Source organism: Marmota monax, unplaced genomic scaffold (genome assembly GCF_021218885.2).
Source record: "Marmota monax isolate L192 unplaced genomic scaffold, Marmota_monax_Labrador192_F-V1.1 WCK01_AAM20220418_F8-fsc00044, whole genome shotgun sequence".
NCBI lineage: Eukaryota > Metazoa > Chordata > Mammalia > Rodentia > Sciuridae > Marmota > Marmota monax.
This window is the reverse complement of record NW_026695198.1, coordinates 1,514,010-1,530,788: the sequence shown is the minus strand read 5'-3', so window position 1 is coordinate 1,530,788 and position 16,779 is coordinate 1,514,010. Positions and strand designations below refer to the sequence as shown.

Sequence of the window (16,779 nt, the reverse complement as noted above, 5' to 3'; positions counted from 1 at the left end):
AAGTTTCCAGGTAAAAAATATTTATGTGGTAAAGTATGATTATAATATATCTAAGTAAATAATAAAAGGGTCTAATTAAATAATATAAAGATCTACAAATAAGAGATAAATATTAAAAGGGTTATATGTAACTAAGCTGGTTACATATGTAATACAAAATATTCAAGGTTGTTCCATAAGGACAAATATTAATGTTCTGATATATTTATATGTTCAAATGACAAAAACTTCTAAAAATATAAATTACATTGTGTCTGTTAAGTTTTATCCCCTAGAGCAAGTAATCCTGGAAAAATTAAGGTTTGTACATCTGTAGCTAAACAACAACTGTTATTTTAAAGTATTGTCCTACATTACAGAGTCTAGATTTTCCTTTAAAAGCTAACCTTGGTTAATATAAAAACATCAATAAAAGTGGTACAATACTCTTCTCTACAGATTAAAGGGTGTTCATATCTTTCAGGTATAAAAGTCTTTAAGGTAAAAGGTTTAAAGGAACATTTTATCAAGCTGGTGTTCTCCAAACTAAAATTGTCTGTAATGGTAATTTAAACTTATAAGGATAATATAAATAAATCCCCAATAGAATCTACTATTTGATGCTTTGTAACCAAATCTTATGTTACCTTTTACACTAAGATATAGAAATTTAAAAGGTATCTTAAAACATAATGAAAGCCTGATCTGTTTAGAGGTTAATATTGTAAAACATTTTTGCCACTTTTCCACATGAAAGAGCACTCAGCCTTCCCTTAATTAATGTTTCAGATATATATCATATTGTGCTAGCTGACTTTCATACAGACTGGGGGAAAAATATATGTAAACTTTATAAAATGATATCTAAAAAGAGAGACAAAGATCAGCTTCAGAACTACGAGACTTTGCCTAGGATTTGTGAAGAGCCCTGCCTTACCCGAGATAAGGCTCAGCCTCCCACCTACAACTCATCAGAATGACTTCAAGATAGGCCAGACTTCAGTTATTTAATGTTCAAAAATTGATTTTATCATAAAGATGACTGTGATCTCAAATAGAAATATAAGTTATAACTCAGCCAAGGTTCAAAGTTATAGACAAGCTAAATATGTCCTTACTATTGTTAATGTCACTGTGTATTTTCATTACAACTGAAAGGAAAGTGACCAGGACACTAGCAACCAAAAAACCTTTATTGTGGCAATGCCTGATTAACAGGAAGAGCATGAGAGCCCAAGAAAGAGCAAGAGAGGAGGACCTGGCAAGAGAGAGTTTTTATAGCCAAAATCTAATGGGCTCTCTGAGTCTGCAAGCTGCCTTGTTGGTGAACAGTGATTGTGTCACACAGTAGTTGCTAAGGTGTCATCTTCTGCCTTCAGGCAGACAGGACAGGGGCCAGATGTGGATTTCTATTGCACCAGATGGGTGGGGGTCGAGTGTTCAGCCTTCAGACAAACAAGCAAAGCTCACATTTGTTCAGCCTGCTCCACAAATAACAATAACTGCTGCCTGTTAAGGCTGTACAGAGGTAATACTTCATGAACACATAGCCGAAGTTAATTTGAGATATTAAGCCATCATCTGTAGACAGATCAGAATTAAAAGGGACTAAATTAACTGCAGAAGGGGCTGGGGTCATGGATCAGCAGTAGGATGCCTGCCTTGCATGTGGGAGGCACTGGATTCCATCCTCAGCATCACATAAGTTGATGGATAAGATAAAGGTATTGTGTTATGTACAACTTAAATAACAACAAAAAAATTAACTGTAAAGTTATAAACATTAACGCTAAAGCCCAATATTCTTAGTTTAAGACTGACTTGCTTGATGTTTAAATCCAAGGGTTAAATAATTAGGTTAAAATAAAGGGGCCAAAAAAATCAATATTTGGCTCTTGCCCTCTGAGTCAGCCTTAACCCAGGACAGGGGGAAAGCTTTACAACTCCGGGCCACATGACCTCCCAATAAGGGAGATTAATGAGACCCCTGGGGAATGAAAAGCCAATCAGTGTGCATGCTGCAAAAGAGGAGAGTCATTAAAAAGGGGAGACATGCCTGATGCTTCCAAGGGGAGCCACATGGTCAGTAAGACCTTGACCCATCCTAACGCAGATGACACTAGCAGAGTCATCTGCTAATGTTGTGTCTACATTCCTGATAATTCCGACAATGTTAAAGATTTATGTTCCCTAAAAAAGGGCCTCATTAGGCTTTGATAGGCCTTGCTATGGGGACAATTTCTCAGGTCTTCTGCCTCCTGGTAAGCAATTATTAATTTCTGTCATTTTCATGATATTCATGGACAGGTTCCAGATGTTACAACTGCTATTTTGTATTAATCTTGTTTCAATACTCATGTCTTTTTGTTTCTCTCATAGAGGTGCCCACCCCAGGTGAATTTACATCCCGGTCTTCCTGAACCAGATTTCTACCATGGACTCCTTTGTTAGAGTCTGTAAACAAGTCAGGATGGCGCCTGGCATTTTGCCAGAGAAATGTTAGAATCTGTAAACAAGTCTGGATGGCGCCTGGCAAAATGCCAGAGGGAGTGGTTTGTGAAGTAACACCAGCGAGCCATTAAGTGTGGAGATTCCTTATTGGTTGACTGATGTATCTAGTTTATGCTAATTAGATAAGCTGTGTGGAATGTATAAATACTGCTCCTGTCCTGCAATAAACGGCTCTCTCTCCTGCTGTATCAACGTACACAAGTTGTTCATCACCCCCACAGTTATTTTGCTGCAGCCGGACTGCAGCACTCCTTGACCCACTCAGTTTCTAAAAAGAGACTCCAAACTGCTTGTCCACTGCACATTGCCAGCTTGAAGCAATAACAATCATCACCCTTTTCCTAACCAGAAGGTCCCTAACATTAGAGAAAATATTATATTCAGTATAGATGTTCATCAATATGTCTGGCTCAGGAAGATGTACCTAGAATACTACTCTCCAGATCACCCTGGGTGACCTCCCAGAAAGAGAAACTTGCTTCCACAACCCAACTTATAAGTGGGACAACTCCGCATTCACCAAAAATTGTACTTCCTGGGTCCCACTTCAAACTCCTTGCCTAAGTCTCCAAACTGTCAATAACTCTGAACTATGGAACCTACTCTTTTAATGGAGTAAAAAGAAAGGAACCCTGTACTTATTAGAAGACCAGGGCCCACTGATTTATCAACATAGATGGGCTGCCCCCATTTGAGTTCCCCTCCTGGCTGGTTTGGGAATAGCTGAATCTACTTATCTGGAAACTGCAGCTCTGATCACAGGTTCTAAAAATGTTAAGTCCCTCAGCCATCAAATAGATACAGATTTAGGAAAATGAAAAACATCAGTCTCCAAACTAGAGGTTTCACTAGACTCTGACAAAAATAGTCTTACAAAACAGATGAGGTCTAGTGTCTCTTTCTAAAACAAGGAGGACTTTGTATGGCCCTAGGAGAAACTTGTTTCTATGCAAACCATTCTGGGATAATAAAAGACAGTTTGGCACTAGTAAGAAATAGGTTAAAGGAAAGAAAGAAAGCACAAGACACTTCAGGCAATTGGTTCCAAAACCTACTCTCAAGGTCCCCTTGGTTAACTACCATCATTTCAGTCATAGTTGGGCCCCTAGTCCTTCTCCTGATTGGTATTCCTGTAGGACCCTGCCTCTTAAAAACCCTCCTAAACCATATACACAAGAATGTAGGTGAGGTGCGACTTATGGGCTTGGGAGCCCAGAGTGGTCCCTTAGACACAGAAGGATGGAAAAGAAACTGAGGCCTAATGATGTGCAAGATTGACATCAAACCTACTAATGTGATAGTAAAAGTAAATGTGACTCCATTCTGTAAAACAACCAGGCCAAGTTCAAGGGTCATGACTGGGGCAATATGTTCTTTTCCTCTTCCTATAGAAACCTTTAAGAACATGGAACTACCTAATGAGGCATTGTTACAGTAACTAGGGTAAGGGGGCTCTGTTTCTGTAATGGGGTGACTGGGCTAACTGTGATTGGTTAGGCTTCCCGCCACCGGACTGCACTCTCCCACTTCTGTGACCTGGCTTGCTTGCATTGGCTAGACCCCCGAAAATCCCTTTTGCGGTTTTCAGGATTATAAGGAGCGCCCTTGCAATTGCCGGGGGCTGATCAGGGGCACAGCTTTATGTTCTGGTCAGGCGCCACCGGTGTGCTTCAATAAAGGCTTGATTTGATTATATGTGAGTGGTCTGGAAGTCAGTTTATGAAACCCAAGGATGAAGCTTTAACTATAACACAACAACAGAATAATGCACTTTCCAGAATGTCCTCCTCCCCACACGTCAGCGACCTCCCCTGTTAGCACCTGCCTGGGCGTCCCCACATCTCACAGTCTGCAACCAGAAAACCCAGCTCCAGCTGCTGCCCTTCCTGGGCCAGCTTCCTCCCTAAGGCCTCATTTGTCTTCAGTTCCCACCACCTGCAGAGAAGGGGCCACTGAGACCATCAGAAACCTCCATGGTACCAAGTCTAATGCTCCATCCTTGTCACCCTCTAGTTCACTTCTGAGTGGGCTCAGGACAACAGGCCTCGACTTTCCCTGAAGTCCAAGTTGTTCCATCTCCCAGTTTTGCGTGAACCTTCCTGGATGCCCTTGTTCCCTGCCTCCTTCATAGACTTGCCCTCTTCTCCATGTCACTCCATAGAGGTGGGTCCCGAGCACACAGCAAGGCTCCTTGCACCTCTCTGTCTCCGTGCTCATCCCAGGTCACCCTCAGCATCATGGCAGTATTTTCCAGGATAGGGGGTCAGCCACCCCCCAGCTGGCTCCAGATGAAGATTCAGGAAGTGTCCCTGGTCTTTGGGCCCTTCCCCCACACCACTCCGTCACAAATCCCCGCTTCTTTTTTGAGACAAAATTATAAACGTGTTTGTATATATATTCACACAACCTCGTGAATATGTGTACATAACACATACATGTATAGAATATTACGTAATTGTAAATAAATATACCAGGTCCAACCACTTTTGTCCCCCTGTCACCTGGTCATGCCACCATGTTACATGTTACCTGTGCGTCTTCACAACGTCGCTGTCATCCCTGCCCAGCCACCGCCAAACCTTCCCTTAGAGACCCCTGGGCTGGACTGCCCTCTCTCCAGCCTGACAGGCGGCATCGCCCGTGTCCTGCTGCAGCGAGTCCCCAAGGTCGCCCTTGCGGGGTCGAGGCCGCTACCGTCCGCGCTTCTCCCCCTGCCTAGGGCCAGGACGCCCTGCTAGGGTCAGTGCGGGGGACCGCAGGAGCTGCCCCAGGACCAGCGGTGACAGCCGCGCCACACGCCACCCTCTCGGCCTCAAGGTCACGCCGTCTACACTGCAGGCAACAGGAGGGGTCTCCGCGACACGCCGGGACCATGGTCGCGCCCAGAAACCAGTCTCCAAGGCGACATGCCCAGGACCCTCCCAGACACCCCTGGACCCCAACCCACCTGGGCACACGGAGAGTCCACCGCGTCCATGAGGAGGGACGAAGGAGGCTGCGCAGCGGGTCCTCAACCTCCCTCTTCGGCCTCCCGTGTGAGGGGGGGAACTGCGGCCGGCGGAGGGGACTCTGGAGTCACATCTCGGCGGCGGGAGCCCAAACACACACTGCTGGCTGGGTCCACAGCGACCTCTGACGGGATTTCCAAACACACAGCCTGTCAGGCTCCTTCCCTCTTAAGGACGCGCCCGCCCCGCCCTCAGCTTCTGGTTCTCATACTGCGCTCACCTGGGAGCCCTTGATGGGGTGCGCCTCTCGCGTGGTTCCGCTGGCCCCGCTCCCCGCTGCTCCTAGGGGTGGGGCTCCACTCAGCCCCGCTCGGCTCCGCCCCCAGCTCCACCCATTCGCTGGGCTTCACTTGGTCCCGCTTGGCTCCGCCTCTCCAGCTCCGCCCATTCACTGGGCTCCCCTCGCTCTGCTGGGCCCCGCCCTCAGCACCACCCATTCGCCAGGCTCCACGCTTTCCACTCAGCTCCTCCCCCAGCTCCTCCCATTCCTCGGGTTCCACTCCCTCCCTAGGCCCCGCCCTGTCCACATCTCCTAAGGGTTGGCCTTAGCTGGATCGCTCCGCCCAGCACTTCGGCTCCTCCCACCTCCACTCGCTAAGCCTGACAGAGGAACAACAGTGCTTCTAAGTGACTTCTCAGTGACCTTTCCACACCAGAATGAAGTCAGAGAGGAGTCCCCTCCTCAAGGTCACCAGGTAGAGATGGGAGATGAGGCTGGTGGGAGCCTGCCTGTCTTCTGCTGCCAGTTTGCATCCCCAAAGCGGGGAGTGAAGCCTGCAGGCATAGCCCCCCAGGTGCTTCTTGGGTGCACGTGAGGTTTCACACAGGAAGAACCAGGGTCTAGACTCCTTGTGGCATAACAGGACTCAGGGCTGACTCTTTCTCTGGGACGAGGCTTTAGACAGCATCCAAACTTCTCATCCCACCAGCTTCGAGTGTGGCAGTCACATAGAGCAAAACTCTTGCCTGGGATTCCAGAGTCAGGTGGCCAGAGACCCACTCGACCTCACTCCTGCCTCCCATGGGCTCTAAGGAAGGCCCTCACCATCTCCTGGACACGGTTAGAAATACACGTGCTCAGGTAACACCCCAGGTGGGCTGCATCTGAACTGGGTGAGTGGTGAGCCCTGTGGGTGTGAACAAGGCCTTCTCCTGGGGATTCTGATGCCAGCAAATGCCAAAATAAGAACGTACACATACACCCGTAGGTATTTAGTGTAAAATGGCCATGCAATGGTCTCGACCTCAAGTTCATTGGAAAATCCTCTTCACCTGGTGGACATTGATGGGCTCAGAGGAGAGTACACCAGATCCTGCAAAATCATCAGGAATTTGTTTCTCCAATGTGGGGGTCAGGCAGGCTCCTTCAAGGGGAAAATGGCTTAAGGCTGCCATTTAAGATATTTTAAGGCAAAGATCAGCTGCAGAAATAAAGCATTTTACCTAAAATTTGCCATGAGCCCCACCTCCCCTGAGATAATACTCTGCCTCTCACCTTGTACCAAGTCAGGATGCCTCCAAAGTAGGCCAGAATTAAGCACAATTAATGTTACATTCCCAAAATACATTTTTTTTATTGTAAAGATTCCTGTCATGTAAAAAAAAAAAAAAAAAAAAAAAAAAAAAAGAACCAGGGATATAATATGGAACTAAGTAAAAGATTTGGATAAAATACATTTTTGGGTTCATAGCTACTATACTAACTGAACAAGTTTTACTCTTCTTAATTTCATTCTGTATTTTCTTTGTAAAACTTTGTAGCTGTTGCCTGTTTGGTGTTTTTGCAGAAACACTACATCTAAAAGAACACCTGAGTTCAGTCGAGACCATAGCCTTCAGATAGAAGATACAACCCACTTCCAGTATTAACAATGACCCCAATTAAGTTGAAGGGGTCACTATAAAATGATATGCACTGAAATGAAAACCCAGTACTCCGACTTCAAGACTGGAGAAACTGACTTGCTTGATGTTTAAAACCAAATCCTGGAGACTAAGTTAAGGAAGTAAAAGGGTCAAGGAAAAAGAAGCCAATATTTGGGTCCTGGCTCTCTGAGGTCAGCCAGGATCCAGGGAAATATGGTGCCCCTCTCAGGTCCCTACAGCACTGGTGTGAGGCACCCAAAAGCGTGTTCAGAGGGATTGAAAGGACCTGAGAAAACAGGAATCCAGCCAGAGCACATTCTGCACAGAAGAGGGTCACTGAGTGGACAGGGAAATATTTTGAATACATCAAGAGAAGCAACAGTTGTTCAGCAAGACTGATCCATCCTGTCACATGGCCCAACTCGCAAAGAAACAGCTAAAGGGGCCAAGAGGGTTCTCGCATGTTCCCAAAAGTGATATCCCACAAATCTCAGCTAACTCTAAGAGTAGACAGGAAAATGGTCCAACTTGGTCTCAGATGCCTGGCAGGAGAGTTCAACCACTCACAGCCAGACGTGGGCATTCACGGGATCAGATGATAGTTCTTTTCTGTGACTTTAGATGTACAATTGTGTCAGTCCATCCAAAAGTAAGTGTCCGTGGGAGATGGTGAAGGAAGGGCTTTCATATGGGCGTGCCTGATGGACATCACAAAAAGTTCCCTAAGAGTCACAATCTGTTCTGAGTCCATTTGACACCTACAACCTTTTTAACCTCCTGCATGAGCAGACTTGATCTGTGAATGTTTTAAGATTGTCTGGTGAGTTCTTTCCTGGGCTGGGGGATCTAGCTCAGTTGGTAGGGTGCTTGCTTTGCAGGCACAAGGCCCTGGGTTCAATCCCTAGCAACACACACACACACACACACACACACACACACATGGTTCTTTCCTTTTTAGCAATTGGGATAGCCATTCTGGTGATTAGGGGCACTTGGGAAGGTCCTTCCATCTCAGTTGAAGCTTGTCTTCTTTACAGGTCTTGATTAAATCCCCAGGAGTGCAGGGGCACAGCCTGTGGTGTGAGATCAGAAGACACTGATGGAGGGATGACAATACCATAGGCTCAGCACTACTTTGAATCTGCTGCAATGTTTGAGTTGGGACCATCAGGTCCAGCTGTGGGTCCACAGCTACTCAAGAGGCTGAGGCAGGAGGATCACTGGAGTTTAGAGGTTCAAGACCAGCCTCTGCAACAGAGCAAGATTTCCTCCTGAGAAGCAGAAAACAATATCTGAGTATCTTCTGGCACAGGGTTGGTAACTTGCAAAATGGAGGCCCCGCATGTCGGACATTCTTTCTCTGGTTAGAGTGGACATTTTGAGAGTCAGGAGGAGTGGCAGCCTCCTTGATTCTTGGGGACCAGTGACCATGGGAGGCCCCCACAGTACCCCCAGAAATGCAGCTGGAATCTTCACATACTAGGTGGAGTGCCGCAGTCTGGCTGGGCACAATTCACGAGCCAATGAAGCAGGAACAAACTTTATTTCTGAACTCCACCAGCACACTCCACACACGCTCCCTGGGAACTCTCCTGAACGCCATGTGGCTCCTCTAGGAACCAACAACTGGAAATCCCTCCTCCAGAAATCCCTCCTCCCGCGCTTCCCCAACCAATGGGAACTCTCCAGGAATCCCCACAAGAACTCCAAAGTAGCATGAGAACTCCAAAGTAGCAGGCCAAGGTGGACAGTAAAGGTCTAATATACAACCGAATCAATCCAGCATGATCTTAATGGCTTGCCTCTCAACCAATACTATTGGCAAAATGCCAGGGGCCATTCCGACTCGGCTGTGGCTCTCAGTAGTGGAGGAAGGTGGTGTCTTGGGCTGTCCTTAGGTTGACAAATGCTGCCAATGAACCACTTTCACATTGATCTTGAGTTCAATCCAGCAGCCAGACTTCTTGAGTTAAGACTACATCACCACAGGTTAAAACCTGCCATCCTGCTGTGCTTTAGTGATGGAAGGGTGCAGGACTGGGGTTGGCATTTTAGCTCCAGGTTCTATATAGCACTTGCTGTGACTCCTGTGTGCCACTTAAATTAAAGGTCATTGGTGGGTGTGGTGGCAAACACCTGTAATCCCAGTAGCATGGGAGGCTGAGGCAGGAGGATCATGGGTTCAAAGCCAGCCTCAGCCTCTTAGCAAGGCATAAAGCAACCCAGCTAGACCCTGCCCTCTCAACATTACTGGTAATTAATGGTGAATATATATGTAAAATGTGAGTGCTCAGATAGTACCTGTTGCTCTTTTTTTTTTTATTGTGGCATGCTTTATAAATTTGAATCCTTGTGCAGGGGCCAGGCTAAGATTGGCTACTGTTTCATTTTCTACCCTCATGATGGGTTTATCATTCAGATGAAAATAAAATAATATAGACCAAAATTAAAATACAAAATGCAGTTGAAAAAAAATGGAGAATACAGGTATGATTTTGATGACAGAATCTGCAGTGTTACTTGGACCGTGCAAGGTATCTGCCTTGGGCAGGCACAGTAACAAAACAGCCCATTTGAGATCCAGCATTTCTTTTTGGTACTAGGAATTTAACCCAGAGGCACTTAAATACTGAGCCACAACTCAGCCATTTCCATATTTTGTTTTCAGACAGGGTCTTGCTATATTGCTTACTGTCTGGATTAGGTGCTGAGGCTGGTCTTGAATTTGTGATCTTCCCACCTCAGCCTCCCATGTTGCTGGGATGACAATTGTACCTGGGTTGATTTGACATCTTCACAAAGAGCAAATGTTCAGGTTACACCTCCATCAACGTCATTCTGGGTTTTTTTTTTAAACATAAAAACGTTTGTGGACATTTAGAAATAAATGATGTGGGATGACAAAATGACAGGTCGCCCAGCCTGGCATACATATTTCCTCTCCTTTTCTAATGTGCACTGGAAGAACCTGAGTGTCTGTTGATCAGCACAGATGAGTATCAAGGTACTGAGGGTGGCATAGCCATTGCTAGCCAGCATCTGGACCCCCAGGCGAGTGGGATTGTCCTTGTGCATCTGTCCCGAAGAGGAGGAGAACACACAGTACACAAAGTACATGAGCACAAAGAGTCCCGTGAGCAGCAGGATGGTCCTGGTGGCCCTCAGTTCTGGGGAAGCTCTTGGGGACAGGCTGGTGCTGTGGAGATGCTGGCACTGACACTTATGCCTGCACAGGAGAGCCACCATGTACCCACTGGAGAGGGCCCTGAGCCCCATGAGGAAGATGTCCTGGAGTATTCCCATCAGGGAGAAGAAGATCCTGAAGTGGTTACCTGTGGGGGCAACATTGCAGGACTCAGAGACAAACCAGAAAGCTGCTGTGTCATTGGAGGGGGCCTTCCATGGAGGCCAAGATGCGAACATTGAAGAACATGTTGAACACCCAGAGAGTGAGCAAGGTCCATGCACTGCACTGTGGGACATGTGCTTGGACTTGGCCAGAAAGGAGCTTCTGGGGTTGAGGGTGGTGGCCTGCAGGACACTCAGCAGGCAGGTGGTGCTGACCAACAGGCTCCTCATCAGCCTGTACAGGTAGATGACGGTTTTACATGTGATGTCGTTCCAAAAGTCCTGAACCCCCCAAATCCCTAGGTCCAGGTGCGCCCTGATTATGAGCATCAGCAGGTGAATCAGGGCCAGGTGAGCGATGGCCATGTCCGTGGGCCTGGTCCTGCACTGAAGAAGAAACGTTAGGACGTGGAAAAGGAGCAGGAAGACGTTGGCTGTGATCCCAATGACAATTTGGAAACAAAAGGCATTTCTTACAGCAAGAAAAATATAAAGTGTGCTGCTTTGGATCATCTTTTTTTCTGGGGAGAAGAATCAGATGGTCAATGCCTTAGAATAAAAGGAAGGTCAACTCCTCCTCACCGCCACCACCAGCTTCAACATCCCAACCCCCAATACTGCCGGCTTCAAAATGTGTGGGTCCCCTTGATACCCCTTCTCCATACCTCTCAGCACTCAGGCACAGCATCTCCCATGGGTCTCTGTGCTTTCAAGGCCAGGGCCACCATGGATCTGCCTGGGCACATGCAGCCACCTGACCAAAAGCTGAGAACATGGCATTTGAAGGGGACTCCAGTACAGCAGACTGCAGGAACAGCCACATAGAACTCTCAAGGTAAAGGTGTCAAGGGGACCGCCTTATACAGCTCTGTACCTCTAGTGTTCTCTATTCTGGGTTGTTCATCAACCGGTTACAGACAAAATATCAAAATATTAAAATGTTGCCTCTGAAAACAGGCTTTTTGCATTTGTTGATTAATATGTAATTTTTGGTACTGTATATTGAACCAGTTTGCTTAACCACTTATAATATTTTACATATACTTGATTCTGCCAGAAAAACCACATCTAAGTGAGCAGAACCATCAGTTATTAGCAGGATCATATTGCAAAATTTATTTTCTGTCCATCCTTTGGCACATGGAAAAATTTTAGTGTGGAACCCAACATGAACCACACCCCTAACGCTTTTTATTTTTATTTTGACACAGGGTGTCTCTAAGTTGCATAGGACCTCACTAAGTTGATGAAGCTGGTCTTGAACCTGCAACCCTCCTGCATCATCTCCCCAAACCCCTGGGATTACAGGCTGGCACCACCACACCAGTAAAATTTAAGTACTTTGGGGGATTTCATTAAGAGACAGGAATCCCACCTCACTCTGAGAAAGGAGTTGACGTAGTGAGCCAGCTTTTCTGTCTTCTTTAAGTAAGCAATGATATTTCTCCCCAGAAGAGAGAAGAAAAACTAGACTAGACAATTGGCTGACGGAATCCTTGTGGAAAATCTCCCTATAAACTGAAGGAAGTTTCTTTATTTCAGTTTTAATTCTGCTGTAGAGCTGTGACATAAGTCACATTGACAACAAGTTTAGCCACCTAGCCCCACATTTTGTCATCAGAAAAACAAGCGGGTAAGAGAATAAATTATATTCATCTCTACCTAGAAAATCACAGTGTTATCATATCAGTTACTAAAGGGTGCACAGAAATGACAAGGAGCCCAGGCAATTGAAGTGTCTCCAGCCTAGTTCAATAATTGCTTTGAAGTCTTTGAGGAAGTATAGTTGTCTAAAATGGAAATTCATTAGTCCCATTAGAAAAATTTAACATCTTCTAAATGACTAAGTGAGTAAGAACTTTTTTTCTCCATTCACACCTTCAGCAAAAAGATTCCCTCCCTTAGTATGCTCAAGAAAACAAAAGAAAAATGCTAATATAGGGTCTAGGAGTCTCCACATTCCAAGAGTCACAGATTGTTATTAATAGGCACAGTTCCCCGTGGCTTCTCTGTCTTTGGGGCAGCTGTGAGTAGATTACATCTATTCTTGGGTGCACCCTGGCAGTAAGTTATGAAACAGACTCGGAGACTTTGTCCCCAAAGTCCTTTACAACAGCATGAACTCAATATATACCATGTGAAGGTGCCCTTTACAAATGATGGGGAATAAAATAACTGAGTCTCCTCTGTTGGGTTATGCAATGCAGGTTTCTATTTGAACTAAATTAAGAAAATGAAATGCACAGCACTGGAAAACTGGAGGAGGAGTCCATCTGAGTTATCTGTGGAAGGAGGGCACAGGACTCTGGTTTCAGCCCTGCCAGGGGGGGATGGCCACCCTGCATGCATTGTCATGGGAGGGAGGGACGGAGCCAGGAGGGGCCATGGACTTGCAAACACAGGTAGAGAACTGGGTTTTCCGGGGAGCATTGCCTGAAAACAGCTGAAAAATTACTCTTTTTTTCTATAGAAGAAATTTCCTGGTTACAGCTGGAAAACCTTATCATTGTACATTTTCAAGTTAAAATGTTATAAATAAATGTTTATATGTTGACTATAAATATACAGATACAACATTATTCTTTAAAGCATCATTTGAATTAATAATTCACACTGGTATATGCAAAAGGATGTATGACATTTTTATGTATAAAAACAACTCAGTAGAGGGGAAGAGTTCTGAGCCTCCTTATTACTTAGAAATGATACAATTTGAGAAAATAAACATGTTAATTACCATAATGTGATCATAAAACAATTTAGACATGTATAGATTTATAATAGTGTACTCCAGATACAAGTCGTTACATCAATTAAAGGTCAAATTTTTTAAAAAATCTGCATTTAAACTTTTAAGCAAATATCTACTTGAGTTCTGAATTCTTAAAAGTTTTACCCTATATTCTCAAATCTTTCACATGTCAGATTTCCTTAGCAATTTTTTCTTTTTCGTACCTGGGATTGAACCCAGGGGCACTATGTGACTGAGCTATGTCCTCAGCTCTTTCATTAAAATTTTGAGACAGGGTCTCTCTAAGTTACTTAGGGTCATGTTAATTGATGAGACTGTCCTCAAAATTGTGATCTTCTTGATTCAGCCTCTCGAGTCACTGGGAATTTCTTAGCATCTTACCTTTCACATCTATATGCCCATGAACTAATTTAGGTTTAAGACTTTACTTTTTAGATGATATTCTGATTCAGTATGTACAAACACAAATTAAATCTTAATTATTAATTATATGAGAGGCTTGCATGAAAGTCAATACTTGTTTTCCAGAAAAATATTCTGACAATAAATTATTACAACTTTTTCTCAAACAGGGTTTGTGAATGTAGCTCAGTAGTAGAGAATTACCTAGCATGTATGGGGTCCTGGGCTTGAGATCCAGAATTTCAAAACAAAAATTTGAGTATCAATTTTGTATCTAAACCTCTTTGGGTTTGGAGAAATGCCACTGCTTTCTTAAAAGATGGAAGAATACCTGGACTGCAAGAAGACTCATATTTCAAGATTAGTTTGGATACTTTTCCTTTAATGAAATCCTCATAATAGAGTGTACCTGAATCTATTTTAATTCATGGTTTGGTTTTCCGCAAGAATTCCACAAATATAAATAGAAAACAATGCAAAAATGTGTTCTTTCTAATATTTTATAATAGCAGTTGTGTGAATAGGCCTGATTCTGACATAATAATCAAAATATATAAAATATGTAACTATATAGAAAAATTCAAATAGTCATAAGCTCCATCAATTTTCTCCAAACAGAGATTTCCAGTGTACTGTACTATTCTGGCAATTTTTTTCAGCTCTCTGAGTTAGTGACAGAAGGTGATCAGATATTAAAACAATCCTAAGAATTCTACCAACTGACATAAATTAGGATCTGCATTTTAAAAATTAGAACAATCCTGGAAAGGTAAGCCATGCAGGAAGTTCTCCCTGTGTGACTTGTGTGCTTCATCCTCCTTACATCTGAATTCATTAAGTAAAAATTCCCCAGGGCACATCTTCCTCAACTGCTGGAAAATGCCACATTACATTCTGTTTTTATAAATTATACGACCCAAATTTCCATCTTTTACAGGTAGATTTACACCACATTGATTCTTTTGTGAGTGATGGTAACTTGACTGAATGATTTTAAGATTCATCTGTGGTTTCTTATACAACAGCATCACCTTCCTATTTTATGCTGTGTTTAGGATTTAATGCAATATTTGGTCTTTGCATATTATACCACTGAAGATTCCACCCCCTGTGTGTAGATGTATACAGTTTTGATTCTGATGCCTATACAAGAGGGTCGCCATGTACCCTCTTGACATAATAAATTCAAGACTCATCTGTGGCTTCCTATGCATCAGAATCTTTTTCCTATTTAATGTTGAGTAGAACTCCATGATATATCTAGACCATATCTTCATACATTCATATGCTTGGGAATATCAGACTGTCTCTATCACTGACTATTATAAATATGGTATCCTGAGCAATGGTGTTTAAATAATAGTAGTTGTCCTTATATCCGGTTTTTTGTTATATTCATAAAAGTTCAATTGATAGATGAGATGGCAGTTATAATAAGGGATGTTTACAATCTATTAGGCATAAAGGAGATTTCTGAGATTCTTGATTTATTAAAACCGCTGCAATCTTTCACATACCTATAAATGTATGGACTGATTCAGAAAAAGAAAGTGATATTTACTACCTAGGGTTCCTTTCACACATCAATCAGAAATATAAAGTTATTAGTTTGTTGGAGCCATATGCACAATAATCTGTACTTATTATTCTCAGTTTCAAGCTTCAATGTAATCATTTTTAAAAACCACTTTATGCATTCATCCAACATGGAGAGCAAACTCACTATTCCATGATGCGTCAGTGCATGGTGGTGTGGTAGCTCAGGTCAAGAACTGATCCATCATGCAATGATTCAACGTTGACTGTCCTACCTCCACAAATATTTCAAAAAGGCAACACTTTGTCTTGCCGTGCAGATGAAAACCAAAGGACTGATGGTGGCATAGTCATTGGACACCATGATCTGGACAGAACAGCACACAGGGTCACTTTTTTACATGGTTCTTGAGGAGGAGATGACGCAGTCCAAACAGTACATGAGCACAAAAAATCCCATGAGTACCAGGATGGCCCTGGTGGACATCTGTTCTGGGGAGGCTTTTGGAGACAGGCTGGTGCCATGAAGGTGCTGGCAGTGCCCCTTATGCCTATGCAAGAGGGTCACCATGTACCCACTGGAGAGGGCCATGAGCCCTATCAGGAAGAAATCCCTTAAGGCACCCAGTATGGTAAACAAATGCCTGAGGAAGTAGCTCATGGGCAAGATAGTGCAGGAGTCACTGAGGAATATAAGGCCCTGTGAGGTTACAGTGGAGTTGTCAACAGCAGAGATGGAGAAGTTGGCACTGAAGGACATATAAAAGACCCACAGGAACATAAGGGACCTCAGGCTGTCCTGTGGGGACTTAGGTTTGAACTTTGCCAAGCAGGGGCTTCTGGGGCTGAGGGTGATAGCCTGCAGGACAGTCAGCAGGCAGGTGGCAGAAATGGACAGGCCCCTCATCAACCTGTACAAGTAGGCAATTGATTGACATGTGACATCACCCCAAAGACCCCCTGAGATGTAAAAGTGTCTAAAGCTAGAAACCCCATGGTGGGCAGCATCAAGAGGTGGCTTAGGGACAAGAGACTGATGATCCAGTCCGTGTTCTTGAGCCTCTTGTCACAGAGGAACTTGATGACATGTAACAGAAAGAGGATGGTGTTGGCCAAGATCCCAACTCCAACTTCAGAGTAAAAGGTGCTTCTTAAGTTAATAATGCCATGCACCATGTGTTTTTTTCCTCATCTTTTGGGGTAAGGAATCATGGAGTACATTTCTTAGGAGAAAAGTAAGAAAATTCATTATCCCAAATATTAAATTTCATCCATCTCAGCCAACACTGTTGCCAGGAGGAAAATTTGTTGGCCTAGCCCAATGCCCACTTTCCCCTCTAACTGAAGTTTTGCTGACACACCCTGGAAACCATTCTT

General features: G+C 44.1%; 2 protein-coding genes and 1 pseudogene across 2 annotated transcripts in view; 1 reads left to right on the top strand and 2 right to left on the bottom strand.

Moving 5' to 3' along the window:
• Window positions 1-2,638, top strand: part of LOC124082147 (zinc finger protein 69 homolog B) — a 94,584-nt gene extending 91,946 nt beyond the window's left edge. Inside the window, exon 6 of the mRNA XM_058573992.1 lies at window positions 2,359-2,638. Within this exon, the coding sequence (XP_058429975.1) occupies window positions 2,359-2,399 (41 nt within the window). The 3' untranslated portion in view covers window positions 2,400-2,638. The remainder of the gene's footprint in view (window positions 1-2,358) is intronic.
• Window positions 2,639-10,241: 7,603 nt separating this feature from the next.
• On the bottom strand, window positions 10,242-11,078 carry LOC124082079 (vomeronasal type-1 receptor 90-like). The gene has a single exon (XM_046428537.1). It carries the CDS (start codon window positions 11,076-11,078, stop codon window positions 10,242-10,244), a length of 837 nt encoding a protein of 278 aa, XP_046284493.1.
• A 4,525-nt stretch (window positions 11,079-15,603) lies between these two features.
• Window positions 15,604-16,578, bottom strand: LOC124082078 (vomeronasal type-1 receptor 90-like; annotated as a pseudogene).
• Between the last annotated feature and the right edge of the window lie 201 nt (window positions 16,579-16,779).

Coding starts and splice junctions, on each gene's coding strand:
- LOC124082079 (XM_046428537.1), bottom strand. CDS start 11,078: ATGGCCATCGCTCACCTGGCCCTGATTCACCTGCTGATGCTCATAATC.